The 10,608-nt window shown below is 44.5% G+C and overlaps 1 protein-coding gene across 3 annotated transcripts in view; it reads left to right on the top strand.

Annotated features, from left to right (window-relative positions):
- The first annotated feature begins 787 nt into the window (after positions 1 to 787).
- SUFU (SUFU negative regulator of hedgehog signaling) overlaps positions 788 to 10,608 on the top strand; it is a 95,610-nt gene continuing 85,789 nt past the window's right edge. For 2 of the 3 annotated variants that reach the window (XM_073596148.1, XM_073596147.1), the window contains exon 1: positions 789 to 1,177. In XM_073596148.1, coding sequence (XP_073452249.1) covers positions 1,035 to 1,177 — 143 coding nt within the window. In that variant the 5' untranslated portion in view covers positions 789 to 1,034. Of the gene's footprint in view, positions 1,178 to 10,608 lie in introns of all 3 variants that reach the window. The other variant, XM_073596149.1, reaches the window with a different exon arrangement.

Here is a 10,608-nt window from a genome sequence, read left to right as displayed (position 1 = left end):
AATGCTCACTGTACACCCTGCCACTACATAATGCTCACTTACCACCCTGTCACTACATAATGTTCACTGTACACTCTGTCACTACATACTGCTCACTGTACACCCTGTCACTACATAATGCTCACTTACCACCCTGTCACTACATAATGCTCAGTGACTGCCATGCCACTAAATGCTGATCACTGCCTTACCACTACATAGTCCTTACTTACTGACCGCCCTGCCACTACATACCGCTCACTGAGCGCCCTACAGCAACACACCATACACTCCACAGATCTGTTCTAGGCCCTTTCCTGCTGCCTGCACTGTACTTTTTTTGTTTATTTTTGTATTTCTTTTGCCCTGTAACTACATCTCTCTTATAAAGTATATACTTAATTAAAGTATGGAATTAGGTTAACTATATGCCACCCATTTAAAATGAATGCCGCATCCATAATTAAAGTAAATCTCTACCTACAATACTTTGCTGACTGCACAGCGGGAAAAAGTGTTCCTGGAAAGATTTTTTAAAATGTTGGCAACTATGCACGTCACGTGACCCAGAGTTATTCTTTTACATTGAAATTTAGTTAGTAATTATTGTTATAGTACTTCTTTTATATAATGTTTTCTCTATAACAAAAAGTCTAGAGGACGGGGAAAACTAGCAATCAATATACAGTACAGCAAAAATAAATAAATATATCAAACCAACAATATGGCGGAGGTTCACTACTGGCGACATCTTTTACCCATACGATGATTGGGTGTGACACTAGCCACTGAGTTGCTGGGAGACGAAGACTGTAGTTCCAAGCATCATCCATTGGTTGGCTCAGCAGCTAATGGGAATTGTCTGCTAGACCACCAGTCTCCACTCCAGTAGCGATCTGTGTGGCCGCCTCTCCAGAGAATTCCCCCAGAGGCTGCTGGGAAGGAGGGAAGGAGGGAGGGGGCGACCAAGTGTGTGTGAGGAGGAGCGGACTTTTCTCAACACAGGCGGCCGGGGTGTCCGCGGAGTGTGTGAGCGCTGCGAGTGTGCGGAGGGCATGGAAGAGATGAGGCCTAGCAGCGGACCCCAGGCCTTCCCGTCCATCTTCCCTCCGGGGCTGCATGCCATCTACGGCGAGTGTCGGAGGCTGTACCCGGAGCAGCCCAACCCCCTCCAGGTCACCGCTATAGTCAAGTATTGGTAAGGCCACACTACACTCCTGTCTGTCCTGTGTGTGTGTGTATATATATATATATATATATATATGTACATGTACCATGGCCATTCATACTGCTCACTACACCAGAGTCCTCACTTTACGGCTATAGAGGCAACTTTACATTAGTTGGGGTTGTGGAAGCTCATCTTACAGGAGAGTTCATATTCTATACTGGCAAACATTGTTACTGGTGACCCCACCTGTAACCAGGGACCCCCGTAGTGACCGATGACCCCACTCTAACCAGGGACCCCCACCTGTAACCAGGGACCCCCGTAGTGACTGGTGACCCCACTGTAACCAGGGACCCCCAACCTGTAACCAGGGACCCCCATAGTCACCCCACTGTAACCAGGGACCCCCATAGTGACCGGTGACCCCACTCTAACCAGGGACCCCCCACCTGTAACCAGGGACCCCCATAGTGACTGGTGACCCCACTCTAACCAGGGACCCCCAACCTGTAACCAGGGACCCCCATAGTCACCCCACTGTAACCAGGGACCCCCCACCTGTAACCAGGGACCCCCATAGTGACCGGTGACCCCACTCTAACCAGGGACCCCCAAATTGTAACCAGGGACCCCCATAGTCACCCCACTCTAACCAGGGATCCCCCACCTGTAACCATTGACCCCCATAGTCACCCCACTCTAACCAGGGATCCCCCAACTGTAACCAGGGACCCCCGTAGTGACCAGTGACCCCACTCTAACCAGGGACCCCCGTAGTGACCAGTGACCCCACTCTAACCAGGGACCCCCGTAGTGACCAGTGACCCCACTCTAACCAGGGACCCCCAACCTGTAACCAGAGACCCCCATAGTCACCCCACTCTAACCAGGGACCCCCATAGTGACTGATGACCCCACTCTAACCAGGGACCCCCCACCTGTAACTGGGAACTCCCCCATAGTGACTGGACCCCCTCCCCCGCTGTAACTGGGAACCCCCCACCCATAGTGACTGGACCCCCTCCTACTGTAACTGGGGACCCCCCCATAGTGACTGGACCCCCTCCTCCTGCTGTAACTGTGAACCCCCCCATAGTGACTGGACCCCCTCCTCCCGCTGTAACTGGCTGGGAACCCCCCCATAGTGACTGGACCCCCTCCTCCCGCTGTAACTGGCTGGGAACCCCTCCCATAGTGACTGGACACTCCACACTAACCAGAAATACCCATCGTGACTGAGGACCCCCCGCTGTAACCAGGATCCCCCATAGTCACTGATCGCCACCCCCCACCCCCACCGTAACTGGTAACGCACCATAGTGACTGGTGACCCCCCCCCCCAGTGACTGTGGATCTCGCACTGTAACTGGTGACCCAACAGTGATTGGGGACCTGCATTGTAACCAGGAACTCCACACTATGACTGTGGATCCCACACTAACCAGAGCCCCCCATAGTGACGGGATATTAAACTGAGTGACAATGTACATGGGCACCCCCATAGTGGCTGAGGACTCCACACCATAGCTGGGAGCCCTCCATAGAGGCTGAGGACACCGCGATGCACGGTAACATGTGCTGTGATGTGCTGCCTCAGAAGAAATGGACGTTATTTTTTGTGTATGTATTGGCAGCCTATTCAGATAAATTGCACGTTTAGCCAAAAGCATTTTGCTCTATTTTTTTGACAAGGGTTTATTAATCTAATTTTGAAAGGTGAATGAAGATGGCCCTCAGTATCACGGAAGACACTTCCCATGCTGCTCATGGACTGTTTGTCAGATCGGTTGTTACACCCCATCAGGTCTACAACCTAAGGAACAGCTTCTTCCCTCGTGCTGTGAGACTGACCGCATCACCCCGAATCATTGCTGCTGTCAGTCATCTTTCTTTTCTGGGAATCATTGCAATTTGAGATCGATAACATAATCTTATTGAGCGTGTTACTACTTGTTATCTGTGGTTCTCATTGAACACAAAATTGGTGTTTTAATAATATTTATCTTCACACTTTTTATGTTTAGGGCTCATTCACACACACTGGGCCCTGTACAGATTGAAGAGTCCTGTACTGTGTACTTTTCTGTCTTAGTATTGAGCTGTGTGCATGCAGTCCATATATGAATGGACACACATCGGCTGTTTGAACTCAACCTGCGCAACCGACTTTGACAAGTACAGAGAGGGCAGTATGACCCTGGATGCACAGACTGTGCGTTTGGATCTGTGCATCCATCCCTGTGTACTTGTCAAACTCGGCTGCTCGCTATTACAAAACATGTTACAGGTAATGCATGTTCATTCACTATTTACATATCTACTTTTCTTTGTCTTGGTTTTATTATTGTTTCCTGGGAAAGGAGTATTTTTTATTTTTTTTATTTTTTTTAAATCTCTTCTTATGCTATAGACCAGCCTTTGTCAACCTTTCGGTTTCAGGGAACCCTCTGCTAAAAATGAATATATCTACAACTCATGATACATTAGTGTGGTAGTCAGTGGGAAGAATTCTCCTTACACTTGTGGTCATTGGGAAGAATTACCCCCTGACAGATCTCCAAAAAGATCAATGGTGTCAGTGGGAACTTATCTGAGAGGCAGAAATTGCTCAAGGAACCCCTGGTAACCTCTGGAGGAACCCTGGTTGAGAAACCCTGCTATAGACAGTCGGTGACAAGCTGGACTTGCACACAGTTTTTGGCAGGCATGAATCTACTGAACTGATGCTGCATCTGCCTAGTCTCTTTACCTTATTTTGTTCCTTTCATTAACAACCTGTTTTTGTGATAATAAAAATTTCCCTAAATAAATTCCTTTCCTGCTGACTCTTTACCTAATGGGAAGTTAAGGGATTTTCTCTTTAGGGACTCAGATAGGAATAATAATCTGACATTCTTCCCTTTCTCTTCTAAAAAAAAAAAAACGTAGTGTTTTTAAGCCAGCCATACATGGATCGACGTTCGGTGGTTCAGCAGGGACCGGCCAAGATTCAATACATCTTTGTGTAGACTAATTGTACCCAAGTCAATCCATCGATCATTTTTTTTTTTTTTATTTTGTTTTGTTTTCTTGTTTTTTTTTTTTTTTTTTGTTGTTTTTTTTTGCATGCTGGCGGCGGCTGTAGTTACTAGCAATAATCACTGTGTTTTGTCAGCTGGGAAGGCTCCCTGCGCCCCCTGCTGGCAGAACACAATAGCACTGTGGGAGTCCGCGGTGATGGGGGAATTAAAAGATTTTGGTGGAAGGTGGTGGAGGAAAATTGAATCCTCTATAGACTGCTTTAGCGTGCAGCCATTGTGAATTGGCCCTTATGGTGTGCTGCAAAGCAATTCTGTTCCCTTAGTGCCTACTAAAAATCAATGGCATGGCAATGTGCTGATGCATGTAAAAATACATCACTGCTGCACAACAAAAGAAATTGGACCTTAAAGTGTATACCCAGCCAAACGTATGGGATTTTTTTTTTTTTTTTTTAGCTTTAGGAAGAGTGAAGGTGGCTTTGATCACCTGACAGGTTTATACCGCTATCTGGAGCTCCGTTAGAAATCTTGCCCATTTTACCAGATAGAAATAAGAAATCTGCAGCAACACAAAAAAATAAAAATGCTTTTCTTGTGTGCAGACTGAGGTTTGTTTTGCAGAGGAGGCAGTGTTTCCGTGCATTGAACTACAGCATTTACATTTTATTTAGAAAATATGAATGATTCCGCGCAAAGGAGGTGAATAATATTTTATTTAACTTTATAGATTTTATACAAACTTACACTCCATTCAAGTCTTTGCACTGCAGCTCTGCATCGTGACTTGCTAACATTTGACGTGCTACGGAAAAATGCAGCATATTTGCATTTTTCTGTGCCACACTGTACACTTGAATGGGCTGCCTCAGCGAGGTGCAAATCCCACACAAAACAGTGTGAATGGGCAACACAAGTTGGATGCTTATTGGTCAGTTCTATGTTCTGTTTGATAGAATAAGTCCAGTATTGTACTAATGACTTGAGTGCACAACTCTGGGACACTGCTGGTCTAAGAGATTAGAGGGAAGATGAACTCTCTATTCTGTTATATTGTAGCTGCACAAATAAGTGCTGTAGGTTACCGTGATTGGCTGTCTGTGTGTGCTTGCATATAAAGTAGAGTATAAAGGCCTTGTTTAGACACTGTTTGGGGATGTTAAATTTGCGCAGTGGAGTTGCATTTTTAGCACAATAGCCCCATGTTTAAGCTGCAGTGGCAGAAACCGGGTGTTTAAATGCCACAGTCACAATTAGGGATGCACCGATAACATTTTTTTTTTTTTTTTATAGTACTCGTTGATACCAATTACCGATACCTACCTGCAACTGCTTTTGTTTTAACTTCAGCTGTCAGCAATGGTACAAAGCATTGAAAAGTTATTTACAAATGAAATAAATAGATTTTTTTTTTAATTTAGCGCTTTTTCAATGTGAAATGTGTAAATATATGTTAGTGAAATATTTTTACACACACATATATATTTAACAAAGCAAACAAAACAAACATTTTAATTGTTTATCGTATTATAAAATAGACGTGAACAAAAGAAAAAAATCAGGGCAAGAAAATAATTTAAATTGAGAATAGGGAGTAAATTAAGGGGTTAAACAGAGGAAAATTTGTTCATCCCTTTGATCTGCAGATGAAGAAACAGAACTATACAAAAAGAAACAATGGGGGTTATTTACGAAAGATAAAATTTTAAAAATGCAGCGCTAAACGATAATAAAACTAAAGCCACATGCATAAGTCCATGTAAGGGTGTTGATTGAACAATATGGTGAAGAAATAGTGGGTGAATCAAGTGTCAACTCATGTCCGTACATAATAAGCAGGGCGGTAATGGATGGTCGGAGACACACAGGACCCGGTGAATGTGGTATAAATTCATTGGGCTGAACTGGCATCAATGATATTAAAAATCCAAACAATAAAGAAGATGGGTACTCTTACCGAAAAAGGTGGACTCCTCTGTCAGCGACATGGAGTCAATCAGGCAATGAGCCCCTTTGGGCTAGGAAAGGAAAACCAGAGTGTATAAACCGGCAACATGAACTTCCGTCACAGGAACCCCAAGGAACACACGGTGAGTGCCAGAGATGTGTGGAGAGGCTGGACAGATCTGGTCATCCAAAAAGAAGATAATCTTGTCCAAAGATCATGTAAGAGAAAAAAATCACGGCTTCCGCATGGTGCAGGTAAAAACAAGGCGATATTTATTGCTAAAAAGCCACAAACAATAAAAATAGTGATCACAAAATTAAGAGCAAAGGCAGCATGTAGTAGGGGTACCGCCGGACGCGTTTCGACCAAATGGTCCCAGTTGAAAACCATTTGGACTTATGTATGTGGCTTTAGTTTTATTATTGTTTAGCGCTGCATTTTTAAATTTTATCTTTAGTTGTTTGTCACAACGTATGCTGCTGCTTACTCACTTTTGTTCTTTATAGAGTGCAGTGTTTTTATACCTATACAAGTGCAAACTAAAAGTGCCCTTGAAATTGCACTGAAAGTGCACGTGCAAGTAAAGTCGCTGTAGATCAGAGGGGGACATGCAAGGAAAATAAAAAACTGCATTTCAGCTTGCACATGATTGGATAATAAAATCACCAGAGCTTCCCCTCATTTCAGATTTTCCCCTCAGATTTACAGCGACTGCACTTTCAGTGCAATTTCAAGTGCACTTTGCACTTGTAGTTTGCACTTGTAGTGCAAAGTTGATTTGCCTTTCGTAAATAACCCCCAATGTTTCTTTTTACTTTAGTGTTTCGGGGCTGAGCAATGTTGGTAATAAACATTGCAGGCTGTTTTTTTTTTTTTTTTTTTTTTTTTACAGCTCCAATTACCGGACTTCTTTAACACTGGTGAGACCCACTGACAGCTCAAAGAGCTGAACCAGAAAGTATCGGTTTTAGGTATCGGTGCATTTGCATGAGTACCGATACTTAGTATGGCCTTATTCTCACGAGGCGGATCCGCTTCATCGGAGTCCGCCGGCTCAGCGGGAGATCTCTCCGTTGATCTCCACTGAGCTGGCGGATGACAGGCCCTTCATTGAGCAGGGAGGGGCTTGTCCAGCGCCGCTGCTGCCTATGGAGAGATCGGACGAAAACGGACAGCATGTCCATTTTCTTCAGATCTCACCTGATCCGATCCGCCAGTGACAGATGCGAACGTAGAGGCATCCGTCTGCTTTTAGCGGATCGGACCAGGTTGGATGTCAGCGGACATGTCCCAGCTGACGTCCATCGCTCCATAGATTTACATGGAGCACCCGTTCAGGTCCGCCGTCAAAACCGTGTGAAAGGGGCCTATCGGTGCAACCCTAGTCGCATTGCTTTGCATCGGCAGCAAAAACTATCCAGCATATTGTGAAATATCAGTGGGTAAGTGAATCGAGAAGCACCACAAACACCCTGCAACTGTGTGCAATGCATGCAGTTGTGGTGCATTTGTTTGGAAAAATTGGGGTTAAACAGGTGGTGAGGAGTCATGTCCCCATCTCACTGCATGTCAATTACCCCTGAAAACTGATCCAAAGGTGTATCGCTTTTGAGAGGAGCAGCAGGTTTAGACGTACATCTAAATCTTGTCTTGGAGTAGTAGTACCACCTCTTGTACAATTTTCACTTCATTAACAAAAGCACTTGCAATAGAATTTCCTTTTTAAATATCATTCATTTGATGTGTTGCTCTTCTCTACATTACCTGGAGGTTCTGAAACAGAAACAATGTCTCAGGGCCAGTTCAGAAGCAGTGGGGCTGTATATATATGAGAGATCATTATTGCAATCCCCCTAGGAAGCTACGCATTTGAAAGTGGATACAGAGTAGCAGGTCGGATGTGGAAGAGATGAGACCATAGCTGAATGAAAGTAAAGGAATTGTTTGATTCCACCTAACTCTTTTTGCACTTAATTTTATTAATTATTACGCTGTTTGGTGAGGTGAATTCACTGGAAGTGTACAGCAGCTGTGATATATTATTACCATTTATAATATATTGTTATTTTGGTCGCCTTTGCACGTAGCACTTTAGGTAGGTGGCCCTAATTGTTTTTTCTCTAAGCGTCTTCCAGGACAGCCATGAAACCTAGGGCTCCTCCTACCAGGACACTAAACACGTTAACCCCCACCAGATAAAAGGGCGGTCCTCCAGGCCCCATGCCAGTATTAGTGTTTTCTCCTGACGGGGCAGACACAAGGGCAGAGGTAGGTCTTGTTTAAACCTCCTCCACAACCCGTCAAGTCACAGTGACTCGTGTCTCCCAGTGGGAGGAAGATTGAGGGATTTTCTCCCACAGCAGGCAGCAGTCACCTCAAGTCCATTCATCCTGGACCTAGTGACCAAGGGGTACAGGCTGCACACATCTTTACAAGGGTGTTGGGGGAGGCGCTGGTTCCACTAAAGTTAAAGGCGATAACTATTATCCCTTACCTGGACTACCTCCTAGTGGTGGCGGAGTCATACCAAACGTTATTAGCAGATCTCCAGACTGTACAGGACTTTCTTCAATCTCTAGGTTAATAAACAAGGAGAAGTCTTCCTTAACCGCTTCAGCCCCGGAACATTTGGCTGACCAAAGACCAGAGCACTTTTTGAGATTTGGCACTGCGACGCTTTAACTGACAATTGCGCGGTCATGCGATGTGGCTCCCAAACAAAATTGACATCCTTTTTTTCCGACAAATAGAGCTTTCTTTTGATGGTATTTGATCACCTCTGCTGTTTTTTATTTTTTGCGCTATAAACAAAAAAAGAGCGACAATTTTGAAAAAAAGCATTCTTTTTTTACGTTTTGCTATAATAAATATCCCCAAAAAATATATATAAAAAAAATTTTTTTCCTCAGTTTAGGCCGATACGTATTCTTCTACATATTTTTGTTAAAAAAAATCGCAATAAGCGTATATTGATTGGTTTGCGCAAAAGTTATAACATCTACAAAATAGGGGATAATTTTTTTTGATAATTTTTTTTTTTTTTTTAACTAGTAATGGCGGCGATCAGCGATTTGGTTAACACTAGGGGGCAGTGAAGGGGTTAATGTGTGTCCTAGTTTGTGTTCTAACTGAAGGGGGATGGGCACTGTGCAGGGAAACCAACAGACCGCTGTTCATACTTTGTATGATTTTATGAATTTTGCTCAGTAGACCAAAACAGTTTTTTCCCGCAGGAAAAGGTCTCAAGAATGATGCAAACAATGTCAGCCTTACAGACCAATCAGTCGGTCTCACTGAGAGAAGTTTCAAGAGCAGTGGGTCTGATGACTTCTTGCTTTCCCGCAGTGCCATGGGAAAGATTTCTTCAACGCCCATTACAGCTATTTCTACTAAGGTACTGGGACGGAGACGCAAGTTCCCTGGCATCAAGGGTCTTGTTACCCTCCAGGGTAAAAAAGAAGCTTGTGGTGGTGGAGGACGCACCACCACCTAACAAGAGGTCTACCGTTGTCCATTCCTATATCCCAGATGGTCACAACGGATGCAAGCTCCTGGGGATGGGGAACCCATCTCAGCAACACAATGGCACAGGGAGAATGGTCCTTAAGGGAAGCAAGAGCTTCATCAAATCAGAGAGCTTCTAGCGGTTCAGAGAGCTTTGCGTGCATTTCAGATGGTAATCGGGGGTCACAATCTCCAGATTCTATCCGACAATATTGCTACTGATGCGTACCTCAACAAACAGGGAGGTACGAGGAGTCGGATACTTCAATCTATCGCCCAGGAGATTTTATCATGGGCAGTAGGGAATCTAGCCTCAGCATTACAGCAATTACATTACAGCAATTACAACAGTGCACCTGAAGGGGACACAAAACTGTCTGGAAGATTATCTCAGCTACCGGGTATGTTGAGACAATTGGTCCCTTCATCCCGAAATCTTTGCCGGTCTCACGACAGATGAGGATGTTCCGAAGCGGACCTGTTCGCAGATTAGAACAATCGCAAGACGGAGAAGTTCTTTTTTTCTGAACCCAGCGGATTAATCATTGGGGATCGATGCTCTGGTGAATCCGTGACCATTCGGAATCTGTTACGCCTTCCCGCCGATCAGGCTAATTCCGGAAGTTTCTTCTAGAAGAGATCTTATCCTAATAGCCCCTTTTGGCCCAAGAGCCCATGGTTTTCCCTGTTACAGACACTGAGTCTTCTGAAGAGACAAGACTTATTATCGCAGGGTACAGTGTTCGCACCCACAGGTGGTTTCCTTAAGCTTGACGGCCTGGTATCTGCAGAAAAGATACTAAGCGCCCAGGGGGTTCTCTGACAAAGTAGTTAAGACCCTGGTAAATTTCAGAAAACCAGTCACTAGAGCCATATATTCCAAGGTCTGGAAGAAATCAAACTCATGCTTAACTGAAAATCCAAGATTATCTCATGATGTTCTTTGTGTCGACAAAGGTCTTTCAGTTAGTACTTAAAGGTACAGGCGG

This window comes from Aquarana catesbeiana, linkage group LG08, assembly GCF_042186555.1.
Source record: "Aquarana catesbeiana isolate 2022-GZ linkage group LG08, ASM4218655v1, whole genome shotgun sequence".
Taxonomy (NCBI): Eukaryota; Metazoa; Chordata; class Amphibia; order Anura; family Ranidae; genus Aquarana; species Aquarana catesbeiana.
The sequence above is the reverse complement of the archived record's forward strand: the minus strand, read 5'-3'. Positions and strand labels throughout refer to the sequence as shown.